Source organism: Mus pahari, chromosome 22 (genome assembly GCF_900095145.1).
Source record: "Mus pahari chromosome 22, PAHARI_EIJ_v1.1, whole genome shotgun sequence".
Taxonomy (NCBI): Eukaryota; Metazoa; Chordata; class Mammalia; order Rodentia; family Muridae; genus Mus; species Mus pahari.
Window position 1 is genome coordinate 26325271 of NC_034611.1, and position 20522 is coordinate 26345792.

Genomic DNA, 20522 nt, shown 5'->3' on the forward strand with positions numbered 1-20522 from the left:
AGAGAGAGAGAGAGAGAGAGAGAGAGAGAGAGAGAGAGATCTCATTGTCCAGAGCAAAAAACTAGGTCTTTACCTGAGCTCTTTATTTGTGGTTGGTATATTTTTATGGTCCATAACTTATCACTTGGTAGCAAATTGTTCTACACCTTCCTCTCTCTGTCTCTACAATGATGTGTAACACTTAACTACCTATGACATTCTACAATGGATCACCCTCATTCTTTCCTAAATTGGTATTTTTATTAATTTGTACCTGGTTAACAGGCTACTAATTTCAAATAATGAAACTCAGTTGCACCATAAATACATTAAAAACGTGTGCGTGGGTTCCCACATCTGAGACTTCACTGACTTACTCAAACTTTAATTTTAGATGATGTAACCATGTTATAACTTAATTGTACCTTTTTGTTCTTAGAAATGTAGATTGATCCTTGAAGCTTAACTGATGGGAGACATAATGTCTCTTTATGGTGATGGGATTGGCATCTCTGATTTAGCACTTCATCTTTTTTCATTTATTCTGTTTATCACTCTGCTGTGTCAGACTAAACTCATTGAGAATCAGGGCTTGTGTTTAATCTGACTCTCAATAGACTGTTGCTTAATGAATAAATGCATGTAGTGGAATTCAGTTTGATTGAAATAAACTTTGATTGGAAACTTGTAAGGGACAAAAAGATTAATAAAAAGAACTTTACAAGGATACAAAAGAAGAGAGTTGTATAAAGAGGCAGGGAAATTATGGTGAGATAAGCTGTACACTCATTGTTGAAAAGGAAAAGCTTTAACTCTTTTCATAATAGAAAAGCTTATTTGGAGGAAATTCTATTGAGATAATCAACCAGAACAGGCTAAAGAATAACAAGTAACAGAGCTATCAATATTATTGTATTAGAGAAGTCATCAGAATAAGCCTACATGTAGATCTTCATGTCTATAATGTTGGCATTACAGACATTTAGGAGATGATATATTTAGTCAAGCAGCTTTGTAGAAAGAAAAGAAGGGTAAATGTCAATATTATTTATATTATAAGGATTATTTAGATATAGTAATATTGTCTGTAGAAAGAGCATTGTTTGACTAATTGGGATTTGTTAGGAGTATATTTTAACAAATTTAGGGGATATGAGTTATAGTTTGTTTAGATAGTCGCAGTCTTCAATAGTTTTCTGACTCCTGTGGTTCTTCTCTTTTCACCAACCCTATCTAAAGATTCAATGCTATAATCCATACAAGAGAAAAAACATGCAATATCTGTCTTTCTGGGTCTAGGTTACTGAAATCAGAAAGGTTATTTTGAGCTCAATATTTTTACCTGTGGGTTTCATAATTTCATGAACTACAACTGAATACTACTGAATTATGTATATATACCATATTTTCATTATTCATTTGCCAGTTGATGAGCTATTACAAATAGTACAACAATAAACAAAGATTACCAAATATCTCAAAAGTAAATTACAGAGTCCTTTGTGAATATGCCTGACGAACATAGCTATATTGTATGATATATAGATTTCTCGGTTTGTGGAGAACAAATGACTTCCAAAAAGACTTCACTAGTTTGCACTACTACCAGCAGAGATTGAATGTTTCACTTCCTCACTATTCTTGCCAACATTATTTTGAGAGCTCTTTCAATATTTATTTAATTCTAAAAATCACTACCAAAATGTAGATATTTTTGTCATATGCTTCCCACTATATTGAACTGAGAAAAAGCATCATTTTATAGCCATACCAGTAAACTGTCAATATTTTTCCTTTCAGTTATTTGCTAAAACAATAAAATTAGAAATTGGATCTTTAGCCTCCCAAACAAGATCTAATTAACATCAACAAAATGCTCGTCAATTTGACTCCAGGGAGAATTTTGTTAGAGATTAGGTGTTATATTTATTATTAATTTCTTTGTTTATAAGTGTTCACATTTTAAAATATTTTTAATTAAAATTTCAAACGTTATTTGTTTCTCCTTGGAGGTAACTAAATTTTCATTTGCAAGTGGTTGCCAAATAGTGATAGCTTCTGTGTTAGTGATTAGGGCATCTTTCACTTCTTCAGCAATAGGGCACCATATGATGCAGACACTTATAAGCCCCATTCATGCTGTCCCAGTCTCTGTGAATTCATATGTACTTTGAACTTGTTGGTTTAGAGGGACTCATTCTCCTGCTCCCCTTCATACCCTCTGGCTTCTAGAGTCTTTCTGTATTTCTGTTATGGGATCCCTTGGGCCTGAGAGGAAGGGTTTGATGGAAATAACCTATTTGGAATGAAGTACTCCAAGGTCATGTACTTCCTGCATAATATCTGGCTGTGTGTTTCTGTATTTGTTCTCCCTCTGCTGCAGGAGGAAACTTGACTGGTGATGGCTCAGCAAGGTACTGATATATGACCATGCCAATATATTAGGAGGAGACATTTTATTGACATAAATAAAATAGGGTTTCCCTTATAGTTGTGAGCTATCTAGTCTCTGGTTCCAATGACCTCAGTATATCAGGATTGGGTTCCATGTCATGGAATGGACCTTCAGTCAAAACATATATTGGTTGCTGCTACACACACACACACACACACACACACACACACACACACACACACTCACATGCACATTTAAGTCTTTAGCAACAAAGCCTTGCCCCCAGATTGTGGAGAATAATTTATAGTCTGGGCAGCAGCCTGAGTTATTTGGAATTTCCTGCAGGATGCCTTTGGTCAACAACTCATTTACATGTAACCCTGCCCAGTTAGTGAAAGCTTTATTTTGTAAAAAGAAAAGACCAGTTTGGACTCTTGTCTCTCCCATTATTTGTTGGTGGCATTTAGATTCACTTCATATATATATATATATATATATATATATATATATATATATATATGTGTAAATTTGGAAGCTTTTACTATATTAAGTTTTCATACTACCTCTCAAATGGCTCTTAATTTTATCTGTCTCTTCCAATATTCTTTCCTTTGTATCTTTCTCCCCCCCCCACTTGATCCCCTCATTCTACACACCCTCATCCATGCATAGCTATCTATTTTCCTTTCCTATGGAATCTATTGGTCTTCCCCCTACAAAGCACACACCTCAGTTTCTTACTCTCTCTGTCTTAGTCAGGGTTTCTATTCCTGCACAAACATCATGACCAAGAAGCAAGTTGGGGAGGAAAGGGTTTATTCGGCTTACATTTCCATACTGCTTTTGATCACCAAAGGATGCAGGACTGGAACTCAAGCATATCAGAAAGCAGGAGCTGATGCAGAAGCCATGGAGGGATGTTCTTTACTGGCTTGCTTCCCCTGGCTTGCTCAGCCTGCTCTCTTATAGAATCCAAGACTACCAGCCCAGAGATGGTCCCACCCACAAGGGGACCTCCCCCTTGATCACAAATTGAGGAAATGCCCCACAGCTGCATCTCATGGGGGCATTTCCCCAACTAAAGCTCCTTTCTCTGTGATAACTCCAGCTGTGTCAAGTTGACACAAAGCTAGCCAGTACACTATCATTATCCTGTGTGTCTCTATGCGTTACAGCTTGATTATCATTTACATAATATCATTACATAATAGCCACTGTAGATATTAAGTGACACTTTTTTTCTTTAATTATATATCCACGGGAGAGCCCCCAGGCTAAAAGAAATAGTTCCACACCCCTGGCTATACAGATACTGTCCTTCAGTGGGTTACTTCACGAAAGTATGAATGTGGGACGGGTATTTATAATGAGGAGGACAAGGTTGAATAGAGGTAGGAGAAAGAAAAAATGTGGATGGCAGCAGTAATCAAAGTGAATTATATATGTGTGTAAAGGCATTAAATTAGTAATTTTTAATGTTTGTAATGAAAGTGGCAAATATTCATGTATTATACTAAGAGGGATCTGGGGCTATAGGGTTCAGGTGAAAAAATGCTTGCCTCCTGAACATAAGGATCTGGGTTTGATTACCAGCTTCCACCTAAAAAAAAACAGGTTTGGTCATGTGCACTTCAATTCTTAGTGCTTGGCTGCTTGGCAGTGGAAATAGGTAGATTCACTAGTGCTTGGTAGTCCAAAATAGTTGGTGAGTTCCAGATCTAAAAGAACCTTTATTTAAATAAGTAGGATGTGTCTATCCAGAGGAAAAATAACAGGAGTTGACTTCTGACCTCCATTTGTATAAACACAAATCTGTATATTAATACACATGAATATAACGTACACACCACATAATGGTTTAATAGTAGCAAATTAATAAAAATAAATGCATGCAAATTATCATGAAAAGGAAAATGGATGAGCAATACCAAATAATATGAGTAAAACCTGAAGACATTTCCTTGAAGTAGTGTGTCTTATATGTTGCACATCTATAGTCCCATTATTCTATATTTAGGAGACAGAAGCAGGAAAAACATAATTTTAGTTCTACCTTGGAATACATAGGTAGAATCTGTGTCAGAAGGGTACAAGGTGGTATAAGTTGTCTGGGAGATGTGTTTCATGTGTACAAATTAGGGAAATGTGAATATCTTTAAATGTAAAAGTGAATTTAAATTGTGTGAATTCTGATTGTATGAGTGCAAGGAACTTAAAAATATCCCATTTTATGCATGTAAGTGTGATTAAATCTGATACTAAGAATCTAGAAACCCTGTGCCCTACTAGATTAGTGCTATAGTAAAAGCTGGACTTTGTAAAACATTTTATAGGGCTTTCTACGTGTTAAACAGCCTTGTTTAGATCTCAGTACCTTTACAAACTCTTAGGTAATCTATGTTTCTTCTTCTTCTTCTTCTTCTTCTTCTTCTTCTTCTTCTTCTTCTTCTTCTTCTTCTTCTTCTTCTTCTTCTTCTTCTTCTTCTTCTTCTTCTTCTTCCTCTTCCTCTTCCTCTTCCTCTTCCTCTTCCTCTTCCTCTAACTCTTCTTCTTTTTCTTCTTCACCGCCTCCTCCTCCATCTCCTCTATGTATTTATTTATTTTAAAATCCATATTTTGCTCCTGTCCTGGTCCACCCTCTGACTATTTCAAATCAGTTAACTCCTCCCTGCCCCCTGTTTCCATGGGGATGTTCCCATTCCCCACCCCCACCCCACCAGTCCTCTAAATTCCCTGAGACCTCTAGTCTCTTAAGGGTTAGATGAATCTTCTCTGACTAAATCCAGGCCTCTGCTGTATATGTGTTGGGAGGCTCATATCAGCTGGTGTATGATGCCTGTTTTGTGGTCCTGTATTTGAGATATCTTGGGGGTCCAGGTTAATTGAGACTACTGGTCCTCCTACAGGGTTGCCCTGCTTCACAGCTTCTTCCAGCTTTCCCCTAAGTCAACCACAGAGGTCAGCAGCCTCTGTCCATTAGTTGGGCGCAAATATCTGCATCTGACTCTTGAAGCTGCTTGCTTGTTGGTTCTTTCAGAGGGCAGTCTTGATAGGTCCCTTAGCACTTCATAGCCTCAGTAATAGTGTATTGGGACCTCCCCCTTGACCTCACTTTGAGCCTATCGCTGAACCTTCTTTTTCTCCAGCTCCTCTCCATTTCCATTCCTGCAATTCTGTCAGACAGGAACAATTATGGGTCAGAGTTTTGACAGTGGTATGACAATGTGGTCCTTCACTTGATGCCCTGTCTTTGTTTCTTCTTCAAGGTTTTTTTGTTTTGTTTTGTTTTGGGGGTTTTATTGTTTTTTTTTTTTAATAAACTTTTGTTGTTGTGTTGTTTGTACTATCAATTATGCTTGTGTTTGGTATACTAATGAAGGGTTAAAGTTTACTCTTTCTTTTAAAAAAATTATTTAGCTGACTTAAAATCAAATAAAATATATTACAACATGAAGGGCATAAGTGTATGTTTACAAACTGACATAATATGCTGAATGATGCTATAACTTTTCTAATAATGAGAACATGAAAAATATATTGATTTTATAATGTTCACGGTCTTATTCTGAAATTTACAATTAGATTCCTATATTTTTCACTCTTTTGGGAAAGCAACTCTGAGAAGAAGTATTTTGTTCCAAATTTAGAAACTCAGATGTGCTCTAAATTTTCTCTAAGTCATGATGAAAAATGTCAGATTCTGAAAATTATAATATTCTTTTTGAACAGTATTTATTAAATATAACAGCAAGAGAGCTCAGTGAGAATCTCTCTTCTGTGCTAAGCAAGGTAGATTCTCCAGAAACTTGAAGAATCAAAATAGATAAGTTTTTTTAACTATTAGTGAACATTTTAGAAGTTAAAGTACTGAAGGAGAAGATACACAGATTTTAAAGAATATGCGGAAACATTTGGATTGGTTTGTCTCTTACTAAAAGGCATCCATGTTACATAATACATTTCTTTTATTGCAGTATTTTTCTTTTAAAATTATGTTTTACATTTAATTTAATTACACCACATTACCCCTTACCTTTGCTCTCACCAGCCTCAGGGAAATACCCTTAAAATCCTTCTCACATCTCCCTACCCTCAAGTTTATTGCCTCTTTCTCTCTGATTTTTTTATATACATATATGTATTATGTGTATACACACATACATACACACACACACACACAACTTACAGTGTCCATTTTTGTTGTATGTGTTTATATGAAAATTGTTCATTGCACAACCAGTGATTGTTCTTAATAACTGTCCATTTGTACTTTCGGCACACTCAGCATGAAGGAAATTATGCTTCATACCAGAAACTTAGTCAAATTCCCTGAAATAATATCTTGCCTTTCTTAGAGATTATGTGTTAATGGAGAAGCTCTCCAATAGTAATTGCAGTTAGTATGAACATCTAGTAAACTTACAAAACATAGAAACTGCTCCAAAATAGCATCAGTCATTATTTATGCTCAATTAGCCAGCTTGAAAGATGTTGACTAGTGATCCAAACCTTAGTCATGATACCCCAGGTAATTTTCCCTGCATCACTGTATACAAGACAACATTGTCATAATAAATAAATAAATAAATAAATAAATAGTTATTGTATATAAATCTGAAGATACAGTTACAAATGACTATTTCTAACTCAGGCAATCTTTGACTTACCAGTCACTGTGAAAGGAGACTTATGCCATGTGAAAGGGGCACATAGGCAATATATAAAAATAATGAAGCTGGGGAGTATACTCCTGGAACAGATACCAAGATTCAAGCACATCTCCTCAACTCTTGACTTAGACCATTATTATACCTAGTCAAATATTTTGATAACTATGACCTAAAATCTCATTAAATCCATAGACCATCAACTAGAGCCATATATTTTAAGTTTTCCTTACATTCTTTGAGTGCAACCACCAGGGGCCACACTCGAACCTGGTCCGTCCTGAAAGGCAGACTGGGGCTGTAAGGGAAAAGACAGTGAGAAAGGAAATGTGGCGCTAAGACAAAAGTGTTCTGATCAAAGCCCACAAGTTTAATAAAGTTCAGAGTTTATAAAGAGGGGAAAAGTCAGGCTGGTGAGATGGCTCAGTGGGTAAGAGCACCCGACTGCTCTTCCGAAGGTCCGGAGTTCAAATCCCAGCAACCACATGGTGGCTCATAACCATCTGTAACCATCCTTAACAAGATCTGATGCCCTCTTCTGGAGTGTCTGAAGACAGCTACAGTGTACTTACATATAATAAATAAATAAATCTTTTTGTTAGGAGTGGTGGTGAACACTTTAAAAAAAAAAAAAAAAAAAAAAGAGGGAAAAAGTCCATCCCCCACCACCCAGTTATTGGGGCCTCTCATACAGGTGAGAGCCTGTAGGTGGATCTTGAGAATGTTGTCTCTGGAACATCTAAAGGTCTTCTCAGCAGGCAGTGGCGACTGCTTTGAAAGGAGACTGTTTTGAAGAGCAATGGCAGGTGCAAACAATAGAGCCAGCTTGGCAGGACAGAAGGGACCAGCCCAGGTGGGCCTGTGCTAGTGGCAGTGAGATCTGAACCAGTCTGCTTCAAGGCTGAAGGGAGGCAACAATTCTTGACCCTGGGAATTTCAAAATAAGAAATAGCAGTTCAACTAACCTGATAATTTCATATTTAGAAATGACTAAATAAGCCCTTTACCATTATTTTAATTTTTCAAAGAATGATTGAAAAATTATATCTGAAAGATTTCCCAATGTTTTTAAGCACTACAACTTAATTTCTTTCCGAAACAAAAAACTTATAATTTTCCATGTTCAAACAAAAACAAAAACAAAAACATAAACAAAACAGGCTGTTTACATAATTTACTGACAGACACAAACAACTCCTGTTTCTCTACAGCTAACATAGACCCTAGTAAGCAGCATTTTGCCATCAAGTGAAATCTGGAAATAGATTAGGCAAAGGTCAGGTGGGAAGTTTTAAGATATTGAAGGAAATTTCAGAGGGAAATACAGCTTCTGAAGAACACAGACCTCTCAAAAGCATCCCACGATGACACCTAATGAATGCTCGCCAGATGTACTTCAGTTTTCCTTGTAGAAAATGGACTCAGCAAATGTTATCTCATCACAGAGCAGATACTAGAACTAAAATGATGGACATACAGATCTACATGCTTTATAGGATTAATATAATGCTGTATAAACCTAAAACATAAACATAAACAAACAAGAAACCCAGACAAATTAGTATAGTTTGTAGGAACACTGTTGAGAGGTAAGTTACAAGGTAGAAAACACTAGAAGGTTGTTTGAAAGGCAGAGTTTCGGGTAGAATGTATGTAATTTTAGTGGCTTTTTAAAACTGGCAAGATACTGTCTGAAGACTTTGGATGAATGGATAAGTTAAGGAGTATGCTGCATCATTAGCTGCCCCTGCAAAGTGGCTCACAGACATCACTCTGGATGATACAGACAATTACCCAGAGACTCATGTACACTGAACAGCATAAGTTACTGGGTAGGGATACTGTAGAATAAACATTCTCAGCCTTAGTTGTGAATACTCATGGGAGGTAATGGTCCAGCAGCAAACCTTAAAGAAAGCGCTATGACATGTAGCATCAGTGCGTTTTCTTTCTTCATAGTGGTTCCATGAGTGACTTTGAAATGAATTGATGTGACTTTACTCTGGTTTGTGTTTGGTGGGCACTATTTATAATAAATTGAGTCATGTTTGGTGTATGAGAAAGACTGCTTTCAAAGAAACCTGGGTAAAAAATACCCTGGTATTGCTTAACCCCTTGAGTTATTTATTATAAACTTTTATTTCTTTGGGTATTGTATGTGGGAAATTATATACACCTGAAGAGATTTTTAGTGAGAATTCATTTCTGGAGTATAATGAGAAATACATGGATATTAACTTTCATTCCCTTTTAGCAAATGAGAAAACTACTACCCCATGTAATTAGTGTCCTTGAAATTAAGGGAGCATAAAACGTGCAGAGAAACCAAAATCCACATTTTTGTGACTCTCAGTTTCTAAATAACTACTGCACTTCTTATATGGTCTTAGTCAACCTTGTTGTTGGAGACATTTTCCAAGATTACAGTGAAAATATTATAGGAGATATTTTAATAAGATCTGTGAATAAAATGAAACAAAGATGCTTCATTCATTACTTTTCTTAAAAATGCACATGAACAGCACAGAAAATTGACAGCATACGTGGGTATAAATATACATTTAAGCTATGCTTTCCTTCTAATTCATAAATCCTAGAAAGAAAACATTATTCAGAACATTTGAAATTCTGAACTGTGCTGCCAACAGAATATTCTGCCAAATCCCAAGCTATAATTTTGGCTTTTTATATCGTTGTATTTTTTGAGAGTGAGCAAAGTATTTTGTTATTTTATTTGCAGTGTTACATATGTAATATGTAACACTGGTATAAAATAAATCTATTATTTTAAAAAAGAAAAAATTTTCACTTCTATTTTTATCCTGCTGTTTAATTTTCCATGTTTTAAAGACAGATAAGTATGGTACTTAGTGACATCATATACTATTCCAAGATCCTAAAATAGTCTGTAAAATTTCCTTGGTGTATACCAGGGCTGGCATAAAACTTATGATTTCATATATATATATATATATATATATATATATATATATATATATATCACTTTGCTGAAATACTTTTGATAAATATCCAATCTGAAGTACATTGACCCTGATTATACAAATATTATCATCTTTGAGATGATTTAATGTTGAAACTTTATCTTGTTTTTTAGAACCTTAGTTTTAGCTTAAATCATTTTTCTATAATGAGAATTGCACAATGGCAAATGCTTTCCAGAGCTGTCTCAACCTGTTGATGTCTAGATCTAGGTAATCATTAAACACAGTTAATAAGTATATTCTGTAGAATATTGGAAGAGATTAAAAGAAAATTTATCAGATAAGAATGGTGTATAATGGTGGTTTAAACCTTAATGCACTGCTTATATTCTGCATCAAAACTCTATAACATTTTAATAACACCTGAAAAGCAAACTACAGATGATTCTAAGGAAGGAGGAGGCAAGCCTGGAAGAGAGGAATCAGTGAAAAGTTTGAAGAGAGAAGGTTCCAGACATTCAAGGTAGACTATCATAGGGTAGAGCAATTAAAAAAAAAACAACAAAAATCCAATATCTGTTATAAGTTGCCTACCAGTAGTAGTTTGCTAATGCCATAAATAGTTCCTTACGTATGCTAGGTGATTAGAAGGTTTTATTTGGGGGGGGGGGAATATTTGTTTTAATTTATTTTACTTTATTTTTACCACTTTTATTTTATATTTCTTTTTACACTCTAGCCATTACCCTCTCACCGTCTGCCCTCTCACAGTTCTACATCCAGTTTCTCCTCCATCCATCTTCCAAGAGGATGTCCTCACCCCCCTGCTCCACCCCCAGCCCCCCTACCCTAGCTAGTCCACTGCCTGTGGCTACAAGTCTCTAGATGATTAGGCACATCTCTCACCGAGGCCAGAGCAGGAAGTCCTCTGCTGAATATGTGAGGGAGCCTCAGGTCAGCTACTCTATGCTGCCTGGTTGGTAGCTCAGTGTCTGAGAGATCTCAGCAGTCCAGGTTAGTTGAGATTTCCTGCCTTCCTATGGGGTTGCCCTTCTCCTCAGCTTCTTTCAGCCTTTCCCTAATTCAGTCACAGGGATCCCTGACTTCAGTCCATTGGTTGATTGTACTTATCTGCATCTGTCTCAGTCATCTGCTTGTTGAGCCTCTCAGAGAACAGTCATGATTTCCTCCTGTTGTAAGCACGCCATAGCATCAGTAACAGTCTCAGACCCTGGGGCCTCCCTTTGAGATGGATCCTGAGTTGTGCCAGTCCTTGGACCTCCTTTCCCTAAATCTCTTCTCCATTTTTCCCTGTTGTTCTTTTAGATCAGAACAATTCTGGGTCAGTGTTTTTAACTGTGGAATGGCAACCTCATTCCTCTACTTGATGCCCTTTCTACTGGAGGTGGACTCAGCAAGTTCCCTCTCCTCTCTGTAGGGCATTTCATTGGAAACTTACTTCCCGTTGAGTCCTGAGATCCCTCATCTCCCAGGTCTCTGGTATATTCTAAAGGGTAACCCCACGTACCAGCCCCTGAGGTTTCATATTTCCATTTTTTCCTGTTCCCCACCCCAATACCTGATCATGTTCCCTTTTATCCCTCTTCCTTCTCCTCCTCCTCCTCTCTCCCACCAAAATGATCTTTCCTCTCTCTGACTCGCATGATTGCTTTCTTCTTCCTCCCAAGTGAGACTGAAGCATCCTCACTCGGGCCCTATTGTTTGTTACCCTTATTGAGTTCTGTGGATTGTAACCTGGGTATTTGGTACTTTTATTTGGCTAATATCCACTTATTAGTGAGTACATGCCGTGCATGTCCTTTTGGTTCTGAGTTACGTCACTCGGGATGATATTTTCTAGTTCCATCCAATTGCCTGCAAAACTCATGATGTCCTCATTCTTATTATTAGCCTATACCATTCCATTGTATAAATGAACCACATTCTCTGTATCCATTCTTCTATTGTGGGGCATCTGTGTTGTTTCCAGCTTTTGGCTATGACAAATAAGACCACAATGAACATAGTGGGGCACTGGTTTCCATGGCATTGTCGGGCATCTTTTGGGTATATTCCCATGAGTAGTATATCAGGGCCTTCAAGAAGATCTATTTCCAATTTTCTGAGGAACCTCCAGATTGATCTTCAGAGTGGTTGTACCAGTTAGCAATCACACCAGCAATGGAGAAGTGTTCCTCTTTCTTCACATCCTCACCAACATGTTTTTTTAAAGGATATTGTATTGTGGTTGCTGTTGTAGAAATGGTAGCACATATTAGCAGGATTGCCATTTAGATAATAATTTGCATTATTCAAATTTTGATATACAACACAATATAAATATGGTCATGAATAGCAGCTTCTGTGATTTATTATGATTGTTGTGGTCTAAATAGTCAGAATATTGATTTGTTTTGTAGTAGCCACAGAGAGGTGAATAATGCTTTCTAATGGTCCTCACCAATCTATGAATCCAACTAAAATACCCTGGGGAAAACAGAGCAGAAATAGCCTGCATATGAATAAATAAGATGGAACATAAACTGAATGTTCCTAGAAGTTTAACTAAATTCAGTAAAGAGAAAATATATAACTCCTATTTCATTCAATATTGCGTTGCAATTAACCATATTTGTATTTTTCTATCAAGTCTTTTCAGAAATAGAACAGAACTCCTGACTACATATTTCATGACCAAATTATAGCCTTAAAGAATAATAAATGTACTTTAGTCCTTAGTATCTAAATGTTTTTATAGAGTTTCCATTACTTGCTTAGCATAGACCTTAGTTGCTTTAATTATATTTATTTACTTTCCAGTGTCTATCTAACATAAAACTCAAAATAATTATTAATTTTAATAATTATTAATTATTAATTTGTATAGGTTTTGAAATCATTTACTGATTTTTGTTTATTTTGGTTTATTACATGGTGATTTGTTTTGCCTCATAGTTTAATGACCAATAATGGGTTTTGCCTAATTTGTACCTAATTGTAGCAGACTTTGAAACAAATGTCAGATAGTTCCCAATTACTTAGAAAATGACCCTGAATATCTCCTCCTCCTTCTTCCTGTTTAGCATGAAGTGAATAACCTCTATCATATGCCTCCTCTATCACTATAATGTTCTGTATCCTCTTAGACTTTTCAACATCTTCTTTATTTAGGGTTCTAGAATGCTTCAATGTCCCTTCTAGCCCATGAACATGAGGCAGGGGAAAAGATAGCTAATAGGACAAGCGGGTGTGAATCTGTTTAGGAGTAGTTATTTGGGGGCAATACCAGCCTTCCTTGTAAGGATATCATCAGTGCAGTCCAAAACATCAAACACGAATCAGCAGTGGCAGCCCAGTCCAATTGATAAACACCAAACATCAATCAATAGTATTGGCTCAATACAGAAGAAACAATGAGGCTCCACCAAACTGGCAAGAGTCCAAGGAAATGGCAAAAGTTCTGAGTCTCTATGGCTCCAGAATCAATCACTTTGAGAACTCAAATACCAGAGACACTGTGATGACTCAAGTGCACATAGATGATTTAACTACCAAACTGGACACTAGAAAGGGAGAAATGTAAACCTCTGGGTAGTACTTATATTTGAAGGTAACACAGCACAAATTTATCGAATAATTAAGGAGAATAGAACAAATGGTGCTAGTACTACAATGTTTAAGAAGGTCTATAAATGTGCGCTTTCTACAGATTTGTATGTAGGAAGTGCTTTAAAAACATTCTCTTATATTCAGGACATGCCATCAGTGGAAATAGCTTATAAAAATGGATAAAGTTGTGCAATAACTTCAGATAAAATAAAGACATAATTAAGACAGGGAAATTACGAACGATGCATTATCTCTCATAATATCCAGTTCTGCATTCCATAGGGTGTCGGAATACACAAAAGAAAGGAGATTAGAGATGCAATTGAAAGGCACACACAAAACTCAAAATTTTGCAAGAACAGCAAGTGCTATTTCTGCACTCAGAACGGGGAGACTGATTTCTCCTTTGTTGATAAGATCAGGCATATTACAATTGAAAAAGCCCAAATAGCATAAATGAATGGGACACTGCAGAAGCAGTTATTATTTTCAGCATTAGGAAATAGGTCTGGTGCATTCTGATTAACTAAACCTCATTATGTGCCAACAACTTTTGTTCCTAGTAGAATTCAAATCACAGGGTGGTGTTGTATTTAACAACTTACCCTTGCAGACTATTGTGAGGCTGCAAGTGACGTTTAATTACATTATTGCCAGTCATCTGAGGAATAATAATTACTTGGAACACTTGGCAAATGGTTCTGATTAAAGCAGCATCCTTTTACGACAGGCCTTAAATTCATATTATAATCCTGCCGACTTTCTTCTAAAAACCGTATTTACTCCTTTTGCAAGGGGATAGTTCTACCTTTGGAAATATTTTGTGAAAAAAAAAAAAACAAAAACAAATAATTTCATGACCAATTCATAGAATGAATTGATTTTGGCCATTATGACTTAGTTGCATGTCTGTGTGATTTATTTTTGCAAGACAAGGAAAAAAGTGACCAGCAGTCTCCTGTGAGATCTGAAGTACTTTTAATAATTTAGCTAGGCCACTAGCCAACAGCTTAGAGGATGGCTGAAAGCAGTATTTATCTGCCTAAGTGCAGGATGGTTGGTTCCAACATGTTTACTTAAGCACTGGACTCCTGGTATTTGCAAGTGAAGGCCAGTTGCTGCACAAGGTGAAAAGCAGTGAAGATTGAATATTTTTCCCTTTAAAGAATAAAATCAAGACTCTTCTTGGAAAGCCACTTTGGGACTTTTGGCTAAGATGACATACATATCTGTCTTTCCACATGAAGACAGGGAGTTGAGTACCATAAGAAGCAGGGCAGGCTCCTTGATGAATTCACATGTAACCAACCTTTTGCTGTAAAATTTACAGCCATTTTGAGGTTTTCTATTCTTGGATTGACTGTCAGTGTTGTATTGTATTGTATTGTATTGTATTGTATTGTATTGTATTGTATTGTATTGTATTGTATTGTATTTGCTACTCTGTTTATTTTATCTTTAATTAATTAAAAGTTCTGTCCCTGTGAAGAGTTTCCTTTAAATTTCACACCACTGAGGTAGGGTTCAAGCCATAGTTCCTCCATGTTGCCTGGCTAGGCATGTGTGAAAGCTGCAGTGCCCCTTCTACCTCTGGCTAGTACTACTTAGTATTGTTTGGAGAAACGAACTCATTGTTTTCAGATTTTGCAAATTTTAACTATTAAGGTGTTTACAGTTGGATTTAGATGTAACAAAATGATGGTTTTGTTTGTTTGTTTGTTTTGTTTTTTCAAAGCTTCCCATTTGCCTGTAAATAATTATTTTGGGCACAATCATTAGGAATCTGACCAAATTGCATACCTGCAAAAATATTACCATACCTCTTCAGGAATATCTCACCTTCCTTCTGTCATTCTTTCTAATTCTCTTGTTATAGTACACCTCTGCCAAAGTCATGTTACTGTTCCATTCTATATGGCTTCAATTTTAAAACCACCTTTCTCTCCTAACCATGCACATCCTGATTTCTCATTATTTGCTCCCTGCAATGGTTATGAATCCTATAAAGAAATTAAGCTGATATTTCATAACACAGTTTCCTTTTACTCCATGACCCCTGTATATTATCTGAAAAACATAAGATTTTGCTGCCATTCCTTGAGCAACAGAAAGTGATGGGCACTTTTGTTCCACTGTCTAAAGTTTTCTAAGAGTCATGGCCTTCCTGGACTTTGTCATAGTATTTTTATTTCCTCCATGTTCTTTGCAGGATATCTAGAGAAGCATGCCAAACCATGTTTAGGTAGAATTTACATATTTATTTTACTCTTCAATTTTAAATTAGCCTTCTACTCTGCAGATATATTTCAATGAGTTTGAATAAATAGAAAAATTAATATTGACATATTAATATTAAATATCTGTTTTGAGGCAGCCAATGCCTTCAGAATTTTAAAAATAAAGTAAATAGTACTCAGTATCAGTCTGAATTACTCAAAATATGCAGGAAAATATGTAAACAGACAATGATAATAAACTGACTGTCATGGGTGAGTGGATTCTTGCATAAGGGTTATGACAGTGTGAAGAGAACAACAGAATGAAAGAAAATCTTCATAGCCAAGGGAAATTTATTCTGTGATAGTAATTCTGAAGAAGCGATCATCCAACACCTTATGGGGAAAGGACATTCAAGAAAAGATATTTAAGAGAGACCCTAATAACCATGCAAGCTTATATTTGTCTAACTTGTAAAAGGTCATAAAGGGAAAAAGTGATAATCTCAGAATGGCAGGACAAGGAGTTGTGTGCCAATGGTCTTGGTTCTGTTTCCAGGGATACGAAATTTACTGACAGAGAGTAGAGAAATGAGAGGGACTTAATTGAACAGAAACAGATATAAGTTATCCTGTCTTCTGTGGTCCGTATTTCCATCTCTCTATCCCCATTAATTTCTTGTCATTGCCATGAGTCAGGTTCTTCAGTTTTAGCTTTACTTACTTAACATAAACTCTATGTTGGACATAGGGTCTACCTACTTAACCTCTGACCTCAGGGTACTGCTGTTGTGCATAAAGTCACAAGACTCTCCTTACCTTCTGTCTTCTCATTGAGTAACTTAAGAATCCCAATTTAGTTTGCACCCTGCCCCAGAAATTTTTATAATAAAAAGTTACAAATAAATCCTGATTACTATTGCCCTGCTAAACAACATTATCCGTGTGTTCCATTTTACACTAGAGAATAGACTCCCTCTTGACTAGACCTTCATTTACATTCCTCAAAACTGCTTTATTCGCTATATTTCTTTGAACAGAATATCTTTTTTCTCCTCCATGTTCTTCCAACTGTGAGTACTAGAAGGGCACTATGTTTCATCTTTTCTTTCTATTTCCACTTCCAGATTACTTTCTGTTGTATGATAGGACAGTGGAAGACTTAAACCACTGCTCATCTAACATAGGGAATCAGTAACTGACAAGATCAGCAATAAAGCTAAAGTCCAGCTTGGTGAATAGTGAGTTTGGGAGAAAAGCAAACCATAAATACCTTTAAAAAGCTGCATCAACAAAAGCCCATCCCAGTATACGTGAAGTCTCTTGAACACTGCAGTAAACCAAGACCTCACTTCATAACTTGCAAGCAGCTTGAGAGATGGAAGGGTGTCTCTTCCAGAAGCCTTGGTTAGTCAACTTGGATGGTCTGTCTTGTCAAGGGTCTCAGTTGGTCTGAACCTCTTCTTGGTAGCTCTCCTTGTCTAACAGTGTCTTTTCCCAATCTTCAGTTAGGGACAGAAATTGCTAATGAATGTGTTCAGAGATTGTCTGAAGCTATTGAGTAGCATAATCCCTGAGTTTTAATAAAACTCCCTGTAAAGTGAAATACTTCAGCTGAATGAGCTTCCCTCAGAGGTGGAAGTCACATTGTATAGCATACTATAAGCTAATATCTTTGTATGCATGTGGTTTACTTTTGTGATTATAAGTAAGCACTTTGCACTTGGTCTGAGAGACATCTGGATGCTTGTTGTTGCCTTACTATATGACACTGAAATCTGCATAATATCCCAATCCCTTTTCTGATTTACTAAAATGAAAATAATAATAAGTGACAAACTCACAAAAACATTGTAAAAATTAAACAAGAAATTGTGGTTAAAATATTTGAAATATCCACAGAAAAGTAAGTAAGATTTTAGTAAGGACACAGTATTTTCCATTACAATTAATACATATATGTATGGCATGTTTAGTTAATTTTCTAAGGAAAGACGGTTCCTAAATTGAAAATGTTCTTCTTAGTATCTGATTTTAAATCCCTCAATTTTGTTTTTTGATGTATTGGTTTGGCTTGGTTTGATTTTATTTTATTTTTTGCCAGTTCCTACTCAATATAATATCTTTTATAATAAAGTGATGCTGAAAATCCTTCAGTGACTTCTTTATCTGCAGTATGTCAGTGTCACATGAGAATTGTTCTTCTGTGACAGACTACTTGGTTTTTTTTCCTGTGTTTGTGACAGAAATATATAATTTTCAGAAGAGAGTAATTATGTTGTATTATAGTATAAAAATTGTTGGTAAGGCCTTTTCCTAAAAATCATATTTACTGAAGTTATTTTCATTCCTAGCAAGACCTCCATGTAAAATGTCGAACTTCCTCTGCAAGAGCTTTAACCATTTCCCTCAGAAACAAAGTAGTCAGACATTTAAGCCTTACAGGTTGAATCCTAACACTTCAGAGATTGAGACAAGAAGATGAAGTTGAAAGTCAGCCTAGGGAAACATAGTGAGATCAGTCTTTAAATATAAAATAAGAGTTTTAAAGGAGGATGAAAATGAAGAGGACAAAGGAGGGAAATGAAAGAATGGGGAGAGTTAGGAGAACATAGAGTAATGGTCTGAATATCACTCCGAGGCTTCTCTCGCTCACATGTTATACAGATAACATTGTACAAGTTACTTAAGTGAGAATTTGCAGTGCGAGACCACTGTAAATACTTTTTTTTTTTTTTGAAAATCTATTCATGGATAGAATTCATTCTTATCAAGTTCATGCTAGACATTGATTAGTATGATACCTAATAAATAGTTAATTTAAGTTACAGTGTTCCTGTATTTCTGGTTAGTAAGATATTAGAACTCATCGAGGAGTCTGAATAATGTGAGTCCAACCTGTAACTATAATAATAAAATAATAAAAGTGTAATACTATAACATGGGAGATAATGTATTTTCATTAGTGATTGGAGAGATGCAGAAACAGCCAATGAAACGAGGTTGTGGTATTGCTGGTCTTTTTAACCTTTTATTCTTTTACTCTCCAGTCATTTGTGACTACCCTATCACCCCTTACAGAAAGTACCTTCTAGTAGGAAAACCAATCTGAAACCTATACTGATCACTGGAGTGAGGAATGTCTTTCTGTTTTCTTGGGTTAAAACTTTCATAATACCAAGTAACATTTTTCAATTTCAGGACTACCACTTAAAATAGTCTTATCTTCTATTCTTCTCCTTTGACAGGAAATGATTTATTTCTTGTAGCAGTCCATGAACTGGGACATGCTCTAGGACTGGAGCATTCCAACGACCCCACCGCCATCATGGCCCCATTTTATCAGTACATGGAAACAGACAACTTCAAACTTCCCAATGATGATTTGCAAGGCATCCAGAAGATATATGGTAGGTTCCACTACTCCTGTTTGCTAAACCCTATGTGGCAGCCAGAAGTCTTGTGCTTTTTTTTTCTTAGAAGTACATTCTTTAAGTATATTAGGCAAAGAAATATGAATGAAAATATCCTCCTGTAAAATTCTATCATCAGTCAAATTGTCCAAAAACTTAATGCATAGATTTTCAGAAGAATTTAATCACTGATGGAGCTCTCTTGTTGAATTTAATGGAAATGTATACTCATTAAAAATTTTCTAATAATGTGCAATTTAAAATTTAGGTAGTAGTATATGAAAATAGATGCATACACTCATGAAAATGTTAAAAATACACATTTTCACATAATATGTTGTAACTTTCTTAGCCACTGACAGCTGGTCTTAGTATTTAAAATTCCAGTTTGTGGTATGTGTTTTGGGATCCAGCTGTAGTTTTGCATCTTCGTCCTTCTCCCTCTCAGGGTGTCTAAAAGTTCGCTGCATGTTGGGCTGAAAGGATAAAGCAGAACCCAGAACGGGTGGTTTTCTGCAGGATCCTGGTCCATCAGGGAGTGAATGCCAGGTGTGTAAGGGCAGGAAGGGAGAAAGCTTTCTCCTAGCATCTTTGTGTTACATCTCTTTTAGGCAAAAGCCGTTCCTGATGGTATTTAATGAAACAGCTCTCTGAGGAAATCTTGGCTTGTGCATATTTTTTTATTCAGGGTGGGTTAGGATACATACACTTAGTTTGTGGAAGAGGCTAAGGATATCCAGGGAAAGCAAAGGGCATAAGCTGAAGACTAAGGTCCTGAGATGCCTCCTTAGCATGAGGAGGCATTCTAGGAATCTCAGGTACAGAGCTACATGAACTTCCTCAGGTAGGCAGCAGTGTCCAGAATTCCCCAGGTAGACAAGAGAAAGTCCCACTGACAAAGGGACTCACCGTTGCTAACCAAGCTCATGATTTTTTGGTAATGTTAGACTTTGATCTTAGCAGAAACTGGGCAGTGGTGGTGCATGTCTTTAATCCCAGCCTTTGGGAGGCAGAGACAGGTGAATTTCCCGGGCCAGCCTGGTCTACAGAGTGAGTTCCAGGACAGCCAGGGCTATACACAGAAACCCTGTTTTGAAGAAACCAAAAAAAAAAAAAAAAAAAGGAATGATCTTAGCAGCAGGGTTTCCCAGCATCTGTTACTTCTATGGAAAACATATTTTTAAAGGCAATATAAAAACTTACTGACCACAAAGGCATAATTATTGAATCATGAAGAATGTCAACAGAAAAGTAACAGAAGTAAACAACCATGTTTATCAACATGTAGCACAGATTATAAT

General features: G+C 36.3%; 1 protein-coding gene across 2 annotated transcripts in view; it reads left to right on the forward strand.

Moving 5' to 3' along the window:
- Mmp16 (matrix metallopeptidase 16) overlaps positions 1-20522 on the forward strand; it is a 236855-nt gene that overhangs the window by 143017 nt on the left and 73316 nt on the right. For both annotated transcript variants that reach the window (XM_029533283.1, XM_021222087.2), the window contains one exon: positions 19057-19218. In XM_029533283.1, the coding sequence (XP_029389143.1) occupies positions 19057-19218 (162 nt within the window). The remainder of the gene's footprint in view (positions 1-19056; positions 19219-20522) is intronic.